Genomic DNA, 22,826 nt, shown 5'->3' on the forward strand with positions numbered 1-22,826 from the left:
TTTCATTGTGAATGCTGGAATTCAATTATTGAGGGTTGTTGCTTTCCCTTCCCTTTTAATTAATATTTTAATGGAGTAGTTATAATGTATTGCAGTTGTGTAACTGGATTTGAGCTGTGAAAAAGACAAGCCTTTCAATGACAAACAAAAATGTTTTCCGACTTCTTAGATAACAAGGTGTAGAGCTCGTTGAACACGGCAGGCCAAGCAGCATCAGAGGAGCAGGAAGGCTGACGTTTCGGTCCTAGACCCTTCATCAGAAATGGGGGAGGGGAAGGGGGTTCTGAAATAAATAGGGAGAGAGGGGGAAGCGGATAAAAGATGGATAGAGGAGAAGACAGGTGGAGAGGAGACAGACCGGTCAAAGAGGCGGGGATGGAGCAGATAGGTCAGTCCAGGGAGGACGGACAGGTCAAGGGGGCGGGATGAGATTAGTAGGTTGGGGAGGGGGGGGGGGCTTGAGGTGGGAGGAGGGGATAGGTGGGAGGAAGGACAGGTTAGGGAGGCGGGGACGAGCTGGGCTGGTTTTAGGATGCGGTAGGGGGAGGGGAGATTTTGAAGCTTGTGAAGTCCACATTGATACCATTGGGCTGCAGGGTTCCCAAGCGGAATATGAGTTGCTGTTCCTGCAACCTTCGGGTAGCATCGTTGTGGCACTGCAGGAGGCCCAGGATGGACATGTCGTCTGCAGAATGGGAGGGGGAGTTGAAATGGTTTGCGACTGGGAGGTGCAGTTGTTTAGTGCGAACCGAGCGTAGATGTTCTGCAAAGCGGTCCCCAAGCCTCTGCTTGGTTTCCCCGATGTAGAGGAGGCCACAACGGGAACAGCGGATGCAGTATACCACATCAGCAGATGTGCAGGTGAACATCTGCTTGATGTGGAAAGTCTTCTTGGGGCCTGGAATGGGGGTGAAGGGGGGAGGTGCAGGGGCAGATGTAGCACTTCCTGCGGTTGCAAGGGAAAGTGCCGGGTGAGGTGGGGGTGGAGGGGAGTGTAGAGCGGACAAGGGAGTCATGGAGAGAGTGGTCCTTCCGGAAAGCAGATAAGGGTGGGGAGGGAAAAATGTCTTTGATGGTGGGGTCGGATTGCAGATGGCGGAAGTGTCGGACGATGATGCGTTGGATCCGGAGGTTGGTGGGGCGGTATGTGAGGAAACTTGTTGTTTTTGCAAGGTAAAGCGTTTTGAAATTGTTAAATGTTAAATCTAAAGTTAAATAGAAATTGGGTTTGCTAAATGTACTGGTGTAATTTTTGTCTTGCAGTGAGTGAAGACTTGATAAAGGATTGCCTAAGCATACTATACAACACGTGTATTTGTGTAAGTGAGAATTTGGTCAGATTTTAGACTTTTCTTCCAAAGCCATCCTTGCATTCTCTGAACTCCTTCCTTCTGGGTTCTTTAAAGCCACGGAATTAACACATCAATTGTTTAGTTTCACAGCCTCAAGGTAGAGTCATCCTAGCCCTCCCAGACCAAATGGCTGCTCTCACATTAAAGAGAGATGGTTTAACCTGAGGGCTACCAAGCTGCAGGCGAGGGAAGAGATTGAGTATGAGGGTCCTTTGTGATGACCTCAGCTGGTTATCACACTGGTCTCGCTCTGCATTGCAAACCAGCCATTCAGCCAACTGAGTCAGCCAACTGAGTTAACCAACCCCACTAATGGCAGTTTCTTTCCATTTTTGGTGTTGAAGCAGTCATGTTAGTCCATCATCAAAAGTACAGAAAAATAGAAATGCAGTATTTACACATGCTAGTATTTATTGCATTTTTTAATTGCACTTTTTTTATTGCTATCACTCCATTATGAGCTCCAGTTCCTAGCCAACTATTGAGTGAAAGTTTTTCATGTCACCTCTGGATCATCTAGCAATGACTGACATGGTTTAATAACTAATTGTCATCTTCATAATGTGTGCCCCAAACTGTTACATAGCCAATGTAGTAGTTTTGATGAAGTACCACATCAGTGCTGTAATGAAGAGTCACTGGACTCAGTGTTAACTTTGCTTTCTCTTCCCCAGAGATGCTGCCAGACCTCAGTATTGCCAACAATTTCTGTTTTTTGGTTTGTGGTCCTTTTTGAAGATGTGATGCAGACACCAAGATCTAATAATAGCTGTCAACAGGCAATATAAGACCATAAGATACAGAAGCAGATTTAGGCCATTCAGCCCATCAAGTTTACTCTACGATTTGATCATGGCTGATGAGTTTCTCAAACTATTTTCCCCTTTTGCCTGTAACCCTTGATCACCTTACTAATCAAGTACCTATCTACCTCTGTCTTAAATACACTCAATGACCTGGCCTCTACAGCCTTCTGTGACAATGCCTTCTACCAATTCACTACATTTTGCTAAAGAAACTCCTCCAAATCTCAGTTCTAAAGGGTGGTTCCTTCACTTTCAGGCTATGTCCTTGGGTCCTCGTCTCTCCACTAGTGGAAACATCTTTTCCACGTCCACTCTTTCCAGGCCTGTCTGTATTCGATAAGTTTCATTGAGATCCCCATCCTTCTAAACTCGGGTAGCCTTCTAAACTTGAGTACAGACTCGGAGTTCTCAACCACTCATCATGACAAGCTGTTCATCCAAGGGGAACATTCTTGTCAGCTGCCTCTGGAGCTTATCCCAACGTCAACACATCCTTCCTTCATACGGAGCCCAAAAGTGCGCTCTGTTCCAAATGCAGTCTGACTAGTACCTTATACAGCCTCAGCAGTACATCTGCTGTTGTATTCTAGTCCTCCTGAAATGAATGCTAACATTGCATTTGCCTTCCTAACTGCCATTTGAACCTGCATATTAGTGTTAAGAGAATCCAGAACGAGGACTCCTATGTCCCTTTGTGTTTTCACATTTCTGAAACCTTTCCCTATTTAGAAAATAGTGTGACTCTTCTTCCGACCAAGGTGCTAATGTCACTCTTTCCCTCATTCTATTCCATCTGCCATTTGTTTGCCCAGTCTCCTAGCCTTTCCGAGTCCTTCTGCAGCCTCCTGCATCCTCAACACTACCCAGTTTGAAAACTGAGCACAATGTCCTCCATTCCTTCATCCAGTTGCTAATGTATAACATGAATAATTGTGGTCCCAAGACTGACTCCTGTGGATTGCCACTAGTCATTGGCTGCCATCCTGTAAAAGACTCTTTAACCCCATGATCTGCCTTCTGCCGGTCAGCCAATCCACTATCCATGCCAGTAACTTGCCCATAACACCGTGGCTGTTATCTTATTGAGCACCCTCCTGAGCCGCGTCTTGTCAAAAGCATTCTGGAAATCCAATTAGGTCACATACACTGGCTTTGCTTTTTGCCTAACTTACTCTTTACTTCCACAAAGAATTCTAACCGATTTGTCAGGCATGACCTGCCCTTGACAAAGCTGTGCTGACTCAGCTCTATTTTACTATGTATTTCCAAGTGCTGTGCAATCTCATCCTTAATAATGGCCTGTAAAATCTTAGAAACGACTGAGGTCAGGCTAACCGACCAATAGTTTCCTGTCTTCTGTTTCATAGAAGATACAATAGTACAGCACCAGAACAGGCCCCTTTTGGCTCACCACCTCTGCGCTTACCATGATGCAATTCTAAACTAATCCCATCTGCCTGCATGTGGTCTGCATCCCTGTATTCTCTGCCTGTTCATGTGTCTGTCTAAATCCACTTAAATGTAGCTATTGTATCTGCCTCCCCTGGCAGAGCATTTCAGGCACCAACTGCCCTCTTTTTTTTTTTTTTTTTTTTTTTTTTTTTAAAAAAAAAAAGACTTTCCTCACGCATCTCGTTTAGACTTCTTTCCATAAACCTACGCCTAATAATTTCCCGGCCATTGATGTAAGGCTCACCGTCCTGTGATCACCTAGATTATCCCTGTTGCCCTCCTTGAACAAAGACTAATCTCTAGTCTTCTGGGACCTCCCCTGTGGTAAAACAGGATACGATGATCTCTGTCAAGGCCTATCCCTTGCCTCCTCCAGTATCCTGGTATGGATCCCTATGGTCCTTGGGAACTTACCCACCTTAACATCTTTCAAGACACCCAACACCACCATCACCTTTAATATTGACGTGCCAGAACATCATGAAACCCCTCTAAACATACCACCACCCATGTCTTTTGCCTCGGTGAATACCGATCAAAGCCTTATTTAAGGACCTCACCCGCTTCCTCTGCCTCTACACACTCCTTAAGTGGACCTAACCTTTTGTCATATATGTATAAAATGTCTTGGAATTCTCCTTAATCCTACTTGCCAAGGACTTTTCATGGCCCATTCAAACCCTCCTCATTTTTTTTGTTATTTTTTTGCTTCCTTTATACTCCTTGAGGGCCATGTTTGATTTCTGCTTCTGAAGCATTGTATACACTTGCTTTTTCTTTTTAACAAAATTTACAGCATCTCTTATCATCCAGGGTTCCTGAATCTTTGCATTCTTCTCTTTCATCCTCATAGGAACATTCTGGTCCTGAACCCTAGTCAAGTGGTTTTTAAAATACTCCCAACATGTCAGATATGGGTTTATCTTCAAACAGCTGGCCTCCAGTTTCTGCCCAATCCCCAATTTAGCACTTGCACCCAAGAACTAGTCTTATCCTTGTGTATAATTATCTTAAACTTATGGCATTATGATCACCATTCCCAAAATGCTCTCCCGCTGAAACTTTGATCACCTGGCCAGGCTTATTCCCCAATGAAAGGTCTAATATGGCCCTTTCCCTGGTTGGACTATTGACAGTGTTTTAAGAATCCCTCCCCATTCTGTCCCATCTAACTCCCTCGCATTAAGGGAGTCCCAGTGAATATTGGGGAAATTGAAATCACCCATTCCCGCATCTTGCCCACCCTCCCTTTTTAAACAGGGCTGTTACCTTAACCATTTTCCAATACTTCGGGACTCTCACTGACTCCATTGAGTCTTGAGAGATCATGAATGCCTCTACAGTCTCCTCAGCCATCTCCTTTAGAACATCTGGTCTGTGTGATTTATCTATCTTCTGAACTTTCAGCTTCCCCAGCACCACCTTCATGATGGCCACTATACTCCCCTCTGCCCCCTGACTAATTCAAGCTTCTCCCTCTCAAACCTCAGTGAATTCTAGCATATTATGGTTGCTGCCCCTTAGGGATTCCTTACTTTAAACTCCCTAATCAAGTCTGCCTCATTACACACACTCGAATACAGAATGTGCAATTTAAAGCTTATTGTGGAGCCAGTGACAGAGATTCTGTGAACTGTCATTTAGTTTTGAGAGTAGAGGTGGATAGTTGAGTTCACAAAGACGGAAAAACGGCAGGTTGCATCAAATGGTGTGGTGTGATGTGGAGGCAGTCAACCAAAAAGTAAAAAATACTCAAGTTTTAAGGCCAACTGCTGTGTGTCTTTGGACTGAAGTGTGAGCAATTCAGGAAGGTTTTTGATGGCAAGGGATGATGCAGCATCCTCTTTTACTTTCAGACTGATGGAGTGACAAAGCGCCTGTCAGAACGGAATGACTTTGTGCTATTCCTCTTCACACTTATGACAAATAAAAAAACCTTTTTGCAAACAGCTACACTTATAGAAGACATCCTGGGAGTGAAAAAGGTCAGTGTGACATGCTCAGAGGCTTTTCTTGTATTTGAAGAGAGCAAAAGTACCTGCTATTATTGTGTTTTTTCTTTTTGATTTTGTTTTTTGTTTTTGTTTTCAACCACAGTGGGTCAAGAAGTACACTTCTTCTGTTTGGGAGATGCCAAATTCCATTTCCCTCAACTGTGCTCGTTTTGAGACACAATCATATGTAAATTCTCTTTGAATCCTAAATGGAATTTTTGACTCCTTCACCAACCACCCCCCCACCCACCCAGCCAAAAGTTTCATGTTTAAAATTCTGAGCCCTGTGCTTGAGTTCCCCCATAATCTCACCTCTTGCCACTATGCACCTCTTCCCTCCTCCATTCTAGCGTCTTCACGTCTCTGTGCCCCCATCCTAGAATTTACTCCTGAAACTTCTCCATTGCTCTGTTTTTTAAGATTCTCCTTTTAGACCACCTTTTTTTTACATCAAAGTTTTGGTCACCCTTCTGACTTGCTGTCCATTTTTCTTTGATTGACCTTGGATATTTTCTACTTTTAAAGACTTAATGAATGGCATCCAGTGTAGGGTTCAAGCTCTGTGACATCAAGGACAGTGCTGTAAATTGAAGAGTTGAGCTCCTCTCCTCTATCTTTTCAACGTTTCTTTTCTGTAACCTTAAAAGCTCCCTAACATAGCACTTTTCCTTTTCTGTGGCTAATTGTGATAAATTGAGAAAAGTTCCTACGTTAGGGATTCTGTTGGGGCTGTGCATATATATTTCTAGTGGGGCAGCATGCTGAGAAAAGAGTTCATCGTTCATTTTGTTAAGACCAAATAAAGTTGAAAGGCTGGTATCACTGAGCCAGCTTAGGCCTCAGTATGTTTTATTAATTTGTTATCTTGCAGTACAGAAAGAGGCTATTAAACACAGTATGCCTGTACTAAATACTTTCACAAGCTTTCCAAAACCTTTGCTCAGTAAAACAAAAAACTGCAGGTGCTGGAGATTGAAATCAGAAAACAACTGCTAGAGAAAGTCAGCAGGTTTGGCAGCATCTGCGGGGAGAAAGAAGAGTTAAGAGTCCAGTGACACCTGGATTCTGATGAGTCATTGGACTCAAAATGTTAACTCTGTTTCTGTCCTTACAGATGTTGCCAGACATGCTGAGTTTCTCCAGCAATTTCTGTTTTCGCTCCAGCTGTTTCGTCATGGTCTTGCATTCTCCTTGGTTTCCTTTATTCACTTTCCTTTCACTTTTCCAACTATCAAAGGTAGTTTGTAATGAAGCATTTGCATCAGACTACAGTATTGTGATGTGGTTGTGTCAGGATTTTTTCTTTTTGGCTGATATGTTTGATTTAATGCTGTATTGATTGGACATGTAAAATGAATTGCAGTGTACTTTCTTCCCCCTTCAGGGAGTCTTTTTATTTCTGTGTCTTGTACCCTAACATTTTGGGTATAGGAGTACTAGCTGTTAATTTTGATATCATCTTGTTCCTTCAAGGAGATGATACAACTGGAAGATATCCCAAATCTTGCGAACCTAGTTGCCAGTTTTGACCAACAGCAACTTGCTAATTTCTGTCGAATTCTGTCAGTCACTATCTCTGAGCTGGATACAGGGAATGATGACAAGCATACACTACTTGCCAAAAATGCACAGCAGAAGAAATCTGCAGGCCCCTCACGAGCTGAGATCAACCAAGGTGAGGAAATAATGACTTTGTGGTGCTTCCCTCCATTTACACTTGCACAGTGTTTCTTGAATGATGCAGTGCAAAGATTCGCATGACTTTTGTTCCTGTTTTGCTCTTTGTCTGTCCTTCTCACTCTTAAACCCCTTCCCAAACTTTGGGGGAGGCAGTGATGTTGTGAAAAGGTCACTGGACGAGTAATCTAGCATCCCAAGCTGATGTTCTGGGGACGTGGGTTTAGATCCCATCACGGCAGATGGTGAAATTTGAATTCTATAACAATCTGGAACGAAAGAAGTTACCTAATGGCAACCATGTAATCGTTAACAATTATTGTGGAAACCTATTTCCCAAGGGAGAGAAACCTGCCATCCTTGCCTGACCTGACCTGCCCTACAGCAGGTAATCAGGAAGGCTAATGGAATATTAGCCCTAATTCAAGGGGTTGGAGTGCAAGAGTAGGGAAGTCTTACTGCAACTGTTCAAGGTGCTGGTGAGGCTACATCTGGAGTACTGCGCAATTTTGGTGCCCTTATTGAAGGAGAGATATTGTTTCATTGGAAGCAGATCAGACAAAGTTCACTAGGATGCTATCTGGTAACGAGGGATTTTCTTGCAAACAAAGGCTTAACAGGTTGGAACTATATTCATTGGAGTTTAGAAGTGAGAGGTGATCTCCTAGAAACACCAGATTCATAAGGGGCTTAACAGGGTAAATGTTGAGAGGATGTTTGTCCCTCTTGGGAGTGTCTAGGATCAGAGGGCATAGTCTCAGAATAAAGGGGTGTCAATTTCTGTGTTGTGGGGACAGAGTCCTTGTGTAAATTTTAAGGCTAAGATAGATTTTTGATCAGTAGGGCAATCAAGGATAAAGGGTTACAGGGGAAAGGCAGGAAAGTGGATGTGAGAAATGCTGGATCTGCCATGATGCATTTGAATGGACAAGCATGCTCAAGGGGCCAAACAGCCTATTCGTATTTCTTGTGACAATGTGAGTCAGAGTCAACACTTAACTGTCGGCTGGGCAATTAGGGGTTGACAATTAAATGCTGACTAGCCAGTAATGCCTACATTAATGTAGAAATGGAGTTTAAAAAAACCAAAAATGTCCCATGCTTCGCTCCTGAAAAACTGAAATGAAGCAAAGATGCCGAAGGAGCTGCCTGCCTTAACTTTGTCGTGGAATCCGTTTAGTGCAAAACACAATTTTTTTTTTCAATTCTTTGAACATGAGGGTTCCTGGCAAATTCAGCATGTTTCTCACCCCTTGAGAACTTTGTGGTGAGCCATCACTTCTTGAACCAGCTAGTGTTATATAGGGGGCACCTATTGTCCTATTCTGTACAGAGTTCTGGAATTTTGACCCAGTGATACTGAAGGAACAGTGATGAGTTCCAAGTCAAGATGGTGTGTGATTTGGAGGGGAACTTGCAGGTGGTAATGTTTCCAAGTATCTGCTGCCTTTCTTCTAGGTAACACAGGTTGAGGGAGCCTCAATGAACTGCTGTAGTGCATCTTGAAGGTGGTACACTGCTGCTACTGAGTGTCAGTGGTGGAGGGAGTGAATGATGCAGTTGATAGGCAGAGTGCCAATCATGGGGGCTGCTTTATCTTGCAATATTAATGCAACATGAAAATATTCCATTATCCTCCTGAATTGTGCCTTGTAGATAGTGGACAGCCTTTAGGGACACCAGTGAGACTCGTCTCAGAATTCCTAATCTTTTATCTATTCTTTAAAGCACAGTATTTATATGACAGGTCCAGTTAATTTTCTGAACAATGATAACTCCAGGATAGTGATAATGGGGCATCCAGTGATGGTACTGCCTTTGAATGTCAAGATTTTCTCTCACTGGAGGTAGTCATTGCCTGGCATTTGTGTTCTGTTAATAATTTTCTCATCATCCACGCTTAAGCTTATGTGATAGAAGGAGTGAACCTGTATTAGTCATAAGAACTGAAACCTGTGTGCAATTGTCAGTTTTTCCTTTCTTATTCATACTTTATTCTTGTACATTTTGAAATCAACTCTGCACCTAGTGGAATTGTAGCTCAGGCAATAAAATATGACCTCTTTTCATCCCAACCTAGTTACCTTGTTGAATATTCCTGGCTTCATTGAACGATTGTGTAAATTGGCAACACGGAAGGTCTCTGAGACAACGGGTACTTCAAACTTCTTACAAGAGCTAGAGGAATGGTATGCATGGCTGGACAATGCATTGGTTCTTGATGCGTTGATGCACATGGCCACTGAGGAGCCTGACCAAAGCAGTAGCACAGGTAATTTGCACAGATTGTCGTGATTGCGCCCAATTTTCTGATTCTTCTGATACTGACGTGTCCGAGGACCAGTAATGCATTAACTTTTGGCTCAAGTAAAAGAAATCATAAGGGTGTATGAAAAGAGACTGAAGATGGAATCCCAAAGTTTTGTAAAAGTGTATAAATTGTAAAAGGAGGACTAGGGCTAATTAGAGACCCAAAGGTGCATTGTGCATGGAAGCAGAAGACATGATGAGAATAAGCATGCAGGGGTGATGTGTGATGCATGCAATGGCCTAGTGGTATGATCGCTGGACTGTTAATCCAGAGATCCAGGAAACATTCTGGGGACCAGAGTTTGAATCCTGCTACGGCAGATGGTGGAATTTGAATTCAGTAAAATATCTGGAATTAAGAATCTAATGATACGCGCAAACCCATTGTGGTTGTCGTAAAAACCCATTTAGTTCACTAATGTCCTTTAGGGAAGGAAACTGCCATCCTTACCTGGTCTGGCTTACAAGTGACTCCAGAACCACAGTAATTTGGTGACTCTGAATTGCCCTCTGGGCAATAAATGCTGCCTGATCAGTGATACCTTCATCTTGTGAATGAATAAAGGGGAAAAAAAAAATGCAAATTGTTTGCCTTCATAGCGAAAGGATTAGAGTACAGGAACGGGGATGTTTTGCTGCAATTGTACAGGGTGTTGTGAGACCACACCTGGAGTAGTGTGCAGTTTTGGCCTCATAGATGAAGGATATTCTGACTACGGAGGTCGTGCTGTGAACACTTACCAGGTTGATTACTTGGATGGCAGGACTGACATATGTGAACAGAGACTGGATTGGTCAGTGATACTCACTGGTGTTTAGGAGAATGAGGGTGATCTTGTAGAAACCTATAAATATGTAACGAGCAGACGGTAAATGCAGGAAGGATGCTAACAATGACGGGGAGTCCAGGATAAGGGGTTCGCAGTCTGAAGAAATGGGATAGACCATTTAGAACTGAGATGACAAATTTCTTCTGTGTGTGTGTGTGTGGCCTGTGGAATTTCTGCCACAAAAAGCAGATGAGACTAAAACCTTGAGTATTTTTCAGAATAAATTAGATATCGTTGTTGGAGCCAAAAGGATCGAAGGGTATGGGGAAGTGGGAACAGGCTACTGAATTGGATGATCGGCCATATCATATTGAATGGCAGAGCAGGACTGAAGGGCTGAATAGCCTTCTGCAACCATTTTCTATGTTATATAACTATGTGATATAACTAAAGCTGCTGCTGCTACAACAAAAGTCAAGGCTAGGAAATTTGTTGAGTGGCAGGTGAAGTAGGGATAATAGGCACTCAGTTGGTGTCCCATAAGGATTTGATAATGCCTCAATTATTCACATTATTAATTAAGGACGAGGATAATGACTTAGAAAGTCAAATCCAAATGACCTTTAGGCATAATTGTAGAAAGTGTAGATGATAGCATAAAATTGCAAAGGGATATTGACAGACTAAGTGAATAGGCACAACTGTGATATAAGCAAGTGTGAGGTTATCAATTTGGGACAGAGGATAGATCAAAGTACTTTCTAGATGGTATGAAATTAAATATAGTGAATGCCCAAAAAGACTTTGGGGGTTGGGGAGGGTAGAGTGTGTTTCAGGTGTGTAAGTTTTTAAAATGCCACAAACGGGTGCAGAAGATAATCCAAGCAAATGGAATGCTGGCCTTTATATCTCGGACTGGAATTTAAGGATGCAGAAGTTATGCTGCAGCTACACAAAACCCTGATTAGATCCCACTTGGAGTACTGTTGAGCAGAACTCAGCGTCACAACTTAAGAACGTTAGCCTTGGAGAAATTACGATGTAGGTTTACAAGGATGATACCTGGACTTCAGGGGTTAAATTGAAGAGAAATTACACAAATTAGGCCCATTTTCTCTGGAATTTAGAGAGTAAGGATAAGGATGAACTATTTCCACTGGGGGGATTCTTGAATAGGAGGCCATAGTCTGAGAATTAGGGCCAAATCATTCAGGAGCGATGCAAGGGCTTCCTAACGTACACGGATGTTTGGAATTCTCTTCCATAAATGGCAGTGGATGTTGGATCAGTTGTTAATTTATAAATCTGGTGAATTTTTGTTTACAAAGATATCGGCCAAAGGCAAATATGTGGTGTTAGGACACCCATCTGCCATGATGTCATTGGAACAGGCTTAAGGGGCTGAACGGTCTAGTCCTCTTACAACATTTGAATGAAAGAGGATGTAATTCAAACACTAAAAAAAAGTTTACAATTGATGTGGTGGGGTATTGAATAAGCTATTTTGTACTGAGTGGTTAGGGTGCCAGGACTATAGATGATTGCGTCCAAAGGTACAGAAAGAGAATGGAAACTGCTGAGACACTGGTCATAATTTTCCTTGGACTCTGGTCTCAGAGGACTGGAGAATTGCAAACGTTAGGCTCTTATTAAAAAAACGCAGAGAAAAGCGCAGTGATTAGCGCTGTCATTTTAACTCGTGATGGGGAAACTTTCAGAAATAATTATTAAAGACAAAATTAATCATAAGGACACAAGCAAATCAATTAACAAATTCCAGCATGGATTTTGAGAAAATTGTGATTAAAGAAATTGTTGGACTTTTATGTTTGAAGGTTCATGGCCATGCTGTTGATGTGGTCCACATAGACTTCCAAAAGGCATTTGATGCAGTGCTGCAGAACAGTCTATAAAAAGGTTAGGGTTCAAAAAATACAAGGCGCAGTAGCATGATGAATGTAGAATTGGCTGAGTGATAAAACAGTAGTGGTTAATGGATTTTTTTAATGGATGGTTTTTCATGCTGGAGGAAGAATTTTAATTCTAATTCCCCACGGTAGGCTATTGCAGAAAATACCGAGGTGTGGGATTGAGGGTGATTTAGCAGTTTGGATCAGAAATTGGCTAGCTGTAAGAAGACAGTGGGTGGTGGTTGATGGGAAATGTTCATCCTGGAGTTCACCTACGAGTGGTGTACGGCAAGGATCTGTTTTGGGGCCACTGCTGTTTGTCACTTTTATAAATGACCTGGATGAGGGCATAGAAGGATGGGTTAGTAAATTTGCAGATGACACTAAAGTCGGTGGAGTTGTGGATAGTGCTGAAGGATGTTGCAGGTTACAGAGGGACATAGATAAGCTGCAGAGCTGGGCTGAGAGGTGGCAAATGGAGTTTAATGCGGAAAAGTGTGAGGTGATTCACTTTGGAAGGAGTAACAGGAATACAGAGTACTGGGCTAATGGTAAGACTCTTGGTAGTGTGGATGAGCAGAGAGATCTCGGTGTCCATGTGCATAGATCACTGAAAGTTGCCACCCAGGTTGATGGGGTTGTTAAGAAGGCGTACGGTGTGTTGGGTTTTATTGGTAGAGGGATTGTGTTTCAGAGCCATGAGGTCATGTTGCAGCTTTACAAAACTCTGGTGCGGCTGCACTTGGAGTATTGCGTACAGTTCTGGTCACTGCGTTATAGGAAGGATGTGAAAGCATTGGAAAGGGTGCAGAGGAGATTTACCAGGATGTTGCCTGGTATGGAGGGAAGGTCTTATGAGGAAAGGCTGAGGGACTTGAGGCTGTTTTCATTAGAGAGAAGAAGGTTAAGAGTTGACTTAATAGAGACATACAAGATGATCAGAGGATTAGATAGGGTGGACAGCGAGAGCCTTTTTCCTTGGATGGTGATGGCTAGCACGAGGGGACATAGCTTTAAATTGAGGGGTGATAGATATAGGACAGATGTCAGAGGTAGGTTCTTTACTCAGAGTAGTAAGGGCGTGGAATGCCCTGCCTGCAACATTAGTAGACTTGCCAACTTTAAGGGCATTTAAATGATCATTGGATAAACGTATGGATGAAAATGGAATAGTGTAGGTTCGATGGGCTTCAGATTGGTTTCACAGATCGGCGCAACATTGAGGGCCGAAGGGCCTGTACTGCGCTGTAATGTTCTATGTTCTTCGGGGTTGATGTTACACCTTTTCAACCTTGCTTCAGTGAAAGCAATGAAGAAAATCTTTCTCATTAAGTGAGTGGTTAAAGTCAGAATGCAGAGCTTCACTCTAGTTGGACAGTTTCTGTTGAAGCATTGGAAAGGGAATTAGACTTAACTGGAAAGGAATGGAAGCAGGCAGTGTTCTTTCAAAGTTACGTGGCTGCACTGAGGATTCATGCACGATGATCAATGCACCATTGCCAGTTGTGGCATTGACTTCTGGTACTGGAAGCTGCTGCTTTGAATGGACCTTGAAGGCCAGTGCAGCTGGGAGAAAAGAGGGAACATTGGCAGGGTTATGCTAAGTAGGCAAGAGTGCCATTAAGTGAATTGCTCATTTTGGAGAGCCATTGCGGACACAAATGGCTGAATCCTTCTGTACTGTAACAGTTCTGATTTTAGTTGCTTAATTTAATCTGGGAGTGGGAAAGGTTGGAAGTTGACTTTCATTGAAAAATGTTATACTTGATCCATTCTAGACATACTCATCCTCCTACATTAGTGTTTAAATACACTTGGCGTCAACTAACCATTTTTGGTTTCCCTTTTTGAAATCTCTAGCATTTTTCAACATTGCTGATGCTATGTGTCATTCAGCTTTAGATAAAATGTTATTTCTGTTGATGGAGGGCAGGAGTCATGTTCCTAAAGTTATGGATCTTGCTTCAGTCCTGGAAACCATGAAGTGCCCAAATGAAAACGAGGTGTTGTTCCAACAAAGCTCATTGCAAGTTGGAGGATTAAATGTCTCATTTGAAAGTTGGAACCTCTGGTAGTGGATAGCTGTTTTGTACTGCAGTAGAGTGTTAACTTTCTTTTTACTTAAACCCTGGAGTAGGACTTAAACCTGCAGATTTGACGGAAGAAGCAAGAGTGCTACCAATTGTGCCATGGCTGACACTTAAGGCAGAGAAGCTTATGGGAGACCTAAAACTGTTAATCCATCGACCCAGATAGTGTTCGAATCCTGCCATGGCAGATGGTGGAATTTGAATTCAAGAAATATCTGGAATTAAGAGTCTAATGATGACCGTGAATCCATTGCCAATTGTCAGAAAAACCCATCTGGTTCACTAATGTCCTATACGGAAGGAAACTGCCATCCTTACCTGGTCTGGCCTATATGTGACTCCAGTCCCACAGCAATGTGGTTGACTCCTTAACTGTTCTCTGGGCAATTAGGAATGGGCAATAAATGCTGCCTAGCCAGTGACTCCCTCATCCTGTGAATGGATAAAGAACAAAAAAGGCAAGTATTTCAAAATTGAGGTTTGAGAAGGACAAAGCTGTCCACTGGCTAGTGTGTCAGTGACAAGAGGGTAGAATTTTTAAATATTGACACAAGTTAAAGGGGAAATGAAATTTTCTTTTTCATTCAGAGCGGTTAAGGTCTAAAATGCACTGCTGAAAAGGATGATTGAATCAGATTCAGTTACAAACCTGCCAATTAGAAGTCAAATAGATTGAATTACATGATTATGGGGAAAGAAACATTTTCAGTGGATGTTAGCCTTACTTTCAAGGCCAGTATTTATACCTCATACCGAAATATTTAAGAATGGAGTAGGCTTTGGACAAGGTCCCTCATGGTAGGCTAATCCAGAAGATTAAGATGCATGGAATCCACAGTGACTTGGCCACGTTGATTTTAGAATTGGCTTGCCCATAGAAGACGGAGTATTGGTGGAAGGGTGTCTTTCAAGCTGGAGGTCCATGACTAGTGATGTTCTGCAGGGATTTGTAATGGGACCTCTGCTGTTTGTAATATATGTCAAAGATTTAGATGAAAGTGTAGATGGGTGGGTTGTAAATTTGCAGGCGATACAAAGATCGGTAGAGTTGTGGATAGTGTAGAAGGTTGTCAAAGGATACAGCGGGATATAGATTAGTTGCACATATGGACAGAGAAATGGCAGATGGAGTTTAATCTGGGTAATTGCGAGGTGCAGCACTTTGGGAGATCAGATGTTAAGGAAAAATATGCGTTAATGGCAGGACTGTGAACAGCATTGATGTACAGACCCTGAGGTTTAAGTCAGTAGTTCCCTGAAAGTAGCCACGCAAGTGGTTAGGGTGGTGAAGAAGGTGTATAGTATGCTTGCCTTTATTAGTTGGGGAATTGAACTGCTGGGTAGGTGGTGGCCTAGTGGTATTATCACTGGACTATTTAGTCCAGAAACCCAGTCTAGGGACCTGGGTTCAAATCATCTGGAATTAAAAATCTACTGATCGCCATGAAATTATTGCCGATTGTCCGGAAAACCCATCTGAATCATAGAATCCCTACAGTGTGGAAACAGGCTGTTCGGCCCAACAAGTCCACACTGACCATCAGAGCATTCCACCCAGACCCATCCCCTTAATCTATACATCCCTGAACACTATGGGCAATTTAGCATGGCCAATCCACCTAGCCTGCACATCTTTGGATTGTGGGAGGAAACCGGAGCACCCGGAAGAAATCCACACAGACATGGGGAGAATGTGCAAACTCCACACAGACAGTTGCCAGAGTGTGGAATCGAACCCGGTTCCCTGGTGATGTGAGGCAGCAGTGCTAACCACTGAGCCACCATGCCGCCCAGGTTCACTAATGTCCTTCAGGAAGGGAAAATCTGCCACCCTCACCTGGTCTGTCCTACGTGTGACTCCAGACCCACAGCAATGTAATTGACTCTCAGTTGCTCTCTGAAATGGCCTAGCAAGCTATTGAGTTGTACCAATCGCTACAAAGTCTCAAAGAAATGAAACCAGACAGATCACCTGGCATCAACCCAGTCACGGAAAACAGTGGCGGAAACTCCCTTGTCGACCCTGCAATAGCCCTCCTCACTAACATCAGGAAGGCTAGTGCCCATATTGGGAGAGCTGTTTCACAGACTAGTCAAGCAACAGCCCGACATAGTCATGCTCACAGAATCGTACCTTAGGGACAATATCCCAGAGACCACCATCACCATCCCTGGATATGTCCTGTCCCACCGACCTGACAGGCACAGTGGTGTACAGTTGGGAGGGAGTTACTCTGGGGGTCTTCAACATTGACTCCGGACCCCATGACTCCTTTTGGCTTCAGGTTAAACATGGGCAACGAAACCTCCTGATTACCACATACTGTCCTCTCTCAGCTGATGAATTGGTACTCCTCAATGTTGAACAACGCTTAGAGGAAGCACTGAGGATGATAAGGGTCCAAAATGTACTCTGGGTGGGGAATTTCAATGTCCACCGCCAAGAGTGGCTCGGCAGCAGTACTACTGATCGAGCTGGTCAGGTCCGAAAGGACATAGCTGCTAGACTGGGTCTGTGGGATGTAGTGAGGGAACCAACGAGAGAAAAACATATTTGACTTCATCCTTACATCTGCAGCTGGCAGATTGGTATCTGTCTGTGACAGTATCGGTAAGAGTGACCATTGCACAGTCCTTGTGGAGACAAAGTACCGCCTTCACATTGAGAACAACCTCCATCGTGTTGTATGGCAATATCACTGTGCTAAATGGGACAGACTTCACACAGATCTAGCAACTCGGGACTGGGCATCCATGAGGTGCAGTGGGCCATCAACAGCAGCAGAATTGTACTCCAGCACAATCTGTAACCCCATGGCCCAGCATGTCCCCCACTCGACCATTACCATCGCCATCAAGCCAGGTGATCAACCCTGGCTCATTGGAGAGTGCAGGAGGGCATGCCAGGAGCAGCACCAGGTATACCTGAAGATGAGGTGTCAACCTGGTGAAGCCACCAAGCAGCAAGTGATAGAGTTGAACGATCCCACAACTAACGGATCAGATCTAAGCTCTGCGGTCCTGCCACATCCAGTCGTGAATGGTGGTGGACAATTAAACAACTCACTGGAGGAGGAGGCACCACAAATATCCCCATCCTCAATGATGGAAGAGCCCAGCACATCAGTGCAAAAGATAAGGCTGAAGCATTCGCAGCAATCTTCAGCCAGAAGTGCCGACTGGATGTCCAACTCTGCCTCCTGCAGTGGTCCCCAGCATTAGAGATACCAGTCTTCAGCCAATTCGATTCACTCCACGTGATATCAAGAAGCAGTTGGGGACACTGGATACTGCAAAGGCTATGGGCCCTGACAGCATTCCAGCAATAGTACTGAAGACTTGTGCTCTAGAACTTGCTGCTCCCTTAGCCAAGCCGTTCCAGTACAGTTACAACACTGGTATCTGCCTGGCAATGTGGAAAATTGCCCAAGTGTCTTGTACGCACAAAGCAGGTCAAATCCAACCCAGCTGATTACTGCCCCCTCCGTTTACTTGCAATCATCAGTAAAGTGATGATGTCATCAACAGTGCTATCAAGCAGCATCTGCTCAGTGACGCCCAGTTTGGGTTTTGCCGGGTGGTTGGAGTCATACCTGACATGTAGGAAGATGGCCGTGGTTGTTGGAGTTCAGTCATCCCTGCAGGAGTTTCTCAAGGCGTGTCTGTGGCCCAACCATCTTCAGCTGCTTCGTCAATGACCTTCCCTCCATCATAAGGTCAGAAATGGGGATGTTCGCCAATGATTGCACAACATTCAGCACCAGTCGCGATGACTCAGATACTGAAGCAGTCCATGTTCACATGCAACAAGGTCTGGACAATCTGTATGCCCATATCCCACAAATGAATAGAAAAAGAAAGAGTCAGGATGTCATGGACAACAAGGTGCAGGGCTGGATGAACACAGCAGGCCAAGCAGCAGCATAGGAGCAGACAGGCTTTATGTTGCAGCGTTATAAGACTTTGATTAGGCCATAGTTAGATGATTATGTTCAATTCTAGTCGCCACATTATAGGAAGGATGCGGAGGCTTTGGAGAGGGTACAGAAGAGGTTTACCAGGATGCTACCTCGATTTAGGGGGCTAGAAAAACTCGCGTTTGTTTTCTCTTGAGCAGCGCAGGCTGAGGAAAGAGTTAATAGAAGTCTATAAAATTGAGATGCATTGATAGGGTTGACGGTCGGAACCTTTTTCCCAGAGTTGAAATGCCTAATACTAGCGGGCATGCATTTGAGGTTAGAGGGGGCAAGTTCAAAGGAGATGTGATGGACAAGTGTTTTAGAGTGGTAGGAGTCTGGAATGCACTGCCAGGAGTGGTGGTTCAGGCAGATACAATAGAGGCATTTAATGGACTTCTGGATAAGCACATGAATATGCAGGGAATGGTGGGATATGGACCAAGGGCAGGCAGAAGGGATCAATTTTATTTGGCGTCGTGTTCAGCACAACATTGCAGGCTGAAGGGCCCATTCCTGTGCTGTATAGATCTCTGTTCTATGTTAATGGAGTAGTGGATCACGGCCTTAAACCATTTCATGTGATGTAGGTGCATCCAGAGCGCTGATAGGGACTGGATTAGAAGCACCTTTTAAAGTGGCACAGGCTTGGTGGACAGGATTGCATCTTAATGTGCTGTAAGATTCTATGTATCCTGAGGTGAGTCCGTTTGTTGTTCACATCAACAAACTGAATTAGATTGCAATTTTTTTTTTACTGGGCACCTTGGAAAACCAAGGTGAAGAATCAAGGTTCATAACACAGCACTGTTAAGGTCAAAAAATACATAGGAAGACCAGGTCACACTCCTAATAGTGGCCAAGTTTTAGCATCATTGTGTTTTTGGAAAAATATTAGTGCATTGAGGATGAAATGGTGTCCTAGTTTACAGGTACCGTGCAAGTGTTTGGACTTGTTTAGGGGTGTAGGGAGGAGTGTTTATAAGACAATGCACTTAAACTTTGGAGGAACAGGAGGAGGATTGAGGCTATATTTAAACTACTACTTTTTCTGTGTTTAGAATCTGCAGATGAGAGCGTACTGGCTGCCAGCCAGTTGAGGAGTCGGCTCCCACAGTCCATGAAGATCATGCATGAGATCATGTACAAAGTGGAAGTCCTGTATGTGTTGTGTGTACTGCTAATGGGAAGGCAGCGAAATCAGGTTGGTGACCTCGGGCACCAATTTCATCAAACTTCTAATGTGTTTTCTAAGTTTATTTCCTTTGGGAACATTTCACACCCCACAATGCTAAGCAATGTCCATCCCTAATGAGGCAGAATCTAAATTTCTCTCTTACGCGTTCAGTGGAATTGCTAACACTTAATTCTCTGTGATCAACATCTATGGAGTTACTGTTGACTAGAACCTGTACTGGACAATAGATTTAAATATAGTGGTCACAAAATCGGTCAGAAGTTGTGAATTCTGCAGTGCATGTCCACTATAAGGCAATAGTGTGATGGAGTACATCGAATATAGAACTATACACTATAGGAACAGGCCCTTCGGCCCACGAAGTTGTGCCGAATGTGACACCAAATGAAACTAATCCTTTTTGCCTGCCTTTGGTCCGTGTGCCTCAATTCTTTGCATATTCATGTGCTTATCTAAAAATCTGTTAAACATCTCTATAGTATCTGCCTCCACCAACACCTGGCAGTGTGTTCCAGACTCCTACCACTCTGTCAAATAAGAACTTGCCCCTTGCATCTCCTTTGAACTCCCCCCTGCCCCTCACCTTAAATGCATGAGCCCCTAGTATTAAACATTTCAACTCTGGGAAGATTCTGACTCAACCCTATCTATGCATCTCATAATTTTGTAGACTTCTATCAAGTGTCCCTTCAGTTTCTCCCGCTCAAGAGAAAACAACCGGAGTTTTTCTAGTCTCTCCTATAGTTCGTACCCTCTAATCCATGCTGCATTCTGGTAAACCTCTTCTGTACCTTCTCCAAAGCCTCCATATCCTTCCTGCAATGTCATGACCAGTATTGAACACGATGCTCTGACTGTCACCTAACCAACATCCTATAAATCTACAAATGACATCCTTGTCTCGGTTCCCCAACCAATAAAGGCATGCATGCCATATGTCGTCTTTACTACCCTACCTACGTGCAGGGTCCCGTTCAGGGAGCTATGGACTTGAATCCCAAGATTCTTCTGTATATCAATGCTGTTCAGAGTCCTCCCGTTAACTGTGTATACCTTTCCTTAATATTTGATCTTCCAAAGTGCATCATCTCACACTTACATGGATTAAACTCCATTTACTATTTCTCCGCCCATATCTGCAACTGATCTATATTGGGCTGTATCCTTTGACAACCTTCTACACAATCCACAGCTCCCCAATCTTTTATTGTTTGCAAACTTACTAACCCACACATCTACATTTCCATCTAAGTCATGTTTGTGTATCACAAACAGCAGAAGTCCCAGTATGGACCCTGCAGAACACCTCTGGTCATGGACCTCCAGCCTGAAAAACACCCTTCCATCAATACCCTCTGTCTTCTATGGGCAAGCCAGTTCTGAGTCCATGTGGCCAAAATACCATGGATCCCATGTATCTTAATTTTCTGGTTGAGCCTACCATGACGGTCCTTATCGAAAGCCTTACAAAAATCCATGTAAACAACATCCTGTTATGTCCTCATTTGATCACCTTTTGTCACCTCCTTAAGTTAGTAAAACATGACCTGCCCTGCACAAAAACCATGCTGATTGTCCCCAATTACGCCATGCTTTTCCTAATGCGCTTAAATCCTAACCCTAATAATTTTCTCCTATAGCTTTCCAACCACTGATGTGAGACTCACCAGTCTATAGTTTCCTGGATTATCCTTATTTCTCTTCTAGAACAGGGGAACAACATTAGCAACTTGCCAGTCTTAGTGAGGATACACAGGTCTTGGTCAACGCCCCAGCAATCTTCTGTCTTGCCTTTCTTATAAACCAGGGGTAGATATCATCCAGTTCTGGGGACTTATCCACATTAATTCTCCAAGAGATCCAACACCACTTGATCTCAAAATGCCTAGCATATTAGCATGCTCCACGCAAATCTCACTGTCCTCCATATCCTTCTCCTGGGTGAATACTGATGCAAAGCACTCATTTAGGATGTCACCCACATCCTCTGCCTCCAAGCACAAGTTCCCTCCTTTATCCTTGAGCCGTCCTGCCTTCTCCCTATTTATCGTCTTGTTTTTAATGTATCTATAGACTTTTTTGGGATTCTCTTTAGCCCTACTTGCCAAAGTCATTTCCTGGCCCCTTCTTGCTCTCCTAATTTCCTGCATGAGTACTTTCTTGCTTTCCTTGTATTCCTCGTGGGCCCTGTCCATTTTTGCTTCCTAAACCTTACTTGTGCTTTTTATTCCCCTTTTTGACTACATTCACAATCTCCATCGTTATTCAAGGATCCCTTATCTTATCATCCTTGTCCTTCCTTCGTTATTGGAGCATGCTGATCTTAAACTCATCAACAGGTCTTTAAACAGTTCTCACATGTCATATGTGGACTTGCCTGGTAAAAGCTCCTCCCAATTTTCACTCCCGAGCTCCTGCCTAATACTGATGTAATTTTCCCCCTCCCAATTTTGAACCTTACTGCAAAGTCCTAACTTATCCTTTCCCATAGCTATCTTAAAAATTGAGGATAACAGTGTGGAGCTGGAGAAACACAGCAGGCCAGGTAGCATCGGAGGAGCAGAAAAGCTGATATTTTGGGTCGGGACCCTTCAGACCCGAAATGTCAACTTTCCTCCTCCTCTGATGCTGCCCGGCCTGCTGTGTTCCTCTAGCTCCACACTGTTATCGCTGACTCCAGCATCGGCAGTTCTTGCTATCACTTAAAAATTAAGGAGTTGTGATCACTGTTTCCAAAATGTTCTCCCATTGAAAGGTCAGTTGCCTGGTCAGGCTCTTTAGCCAATACAAGGTCCAGTATGCCCCTCCTCTAGTTGGACTATCCACATACTGTTTCTTGAAACCCTCTTGGATGCACTTAACAAATTCTGCCCTGTGTAAGCCCCTGGCTCTAATATGAATGTGTGCAGCTGCAGTGGCATTGAAGAAGCTTGACACCATCCAAGACACAGAAGTCTGCTTGACCAGCACTCCATCCACAGCCTTCAACACTTAGTTTCTCACCCACTGGTTCACAGTGATTCACTGCACCAACTCACTAAGTCTCCTTCAACAACACCGCCTCAAACCAGCTTTTCCATTAAGTGGTTTGAGCTGAAGAGTCCTATCTAGACAACCAAACTTTTGTTCAAAGTACAGGCAAGTGTACCAGAAGATTTTGAAAGATGTTGCTTCTGCAGTCACAGGCCGTTCTGTACCTTTTGCTTCACTAAACCTGACTGAGATTGGAGAATAGTAAGCAGCACAATGCATGCAGTTTAACTCGGCCGGAGACCTGGAACTGTGGTGCTTTGGGAGGTTTTGAGGAAGAC

At 43.7% G+C, this 22,826-nt stretch overlaps 1 protein-coding gene across 1 annotated transcript in view; it reads left to right on the top strand.

Annotated features, from left to right (window-relative positions):
* LOC109920094 (short transient receptor potential channel 4-associated protein) overlaps window positions 1-22,826 on the top strand; it is a 119,270-nt gene that overhangs the window by 39,544 nt on the left and 56,900 nt on the right. The window contains exons 6-10 of the mRNA XM_048608494.1: window positions 1,264-1,319; window positions 5,467-5,595; window positions 7,078-7,279; window positions 9,362-9,553; window positions 19,379-19,521. Of these exons, the coding sequence (XP_048464451.1) occupies window positions 1,264-1,319; window positions 5,467-5,595; window positions 7,078-7,279; window positions 9,362-9,553; window positions 19,379-19,521 (722 nt within the window). The remainder of the gene's footprint in view (window positions 1-1,263; window positions 1,320-5,466; window positions 5,596-7,077; window positions 7,280-9,361; window positions 9,554-19,378; window positions 19,522-22,826) is intronic.

Source organism: Rhincodon typus, chromosome 19, assembly GCF_021869965.1.
Source record: "Rhincodon typus isolate 14 chromosome 19, sRhiTyp1.1, whole genome shotgun sequence".
Classification (NCBI taxonomy): Eukaryota; Metazoa; Chordata; class Chondrichthyes; order Orectolobiformes; family Rhincodontidae; genus Rhincodon; species Rhincodon typus.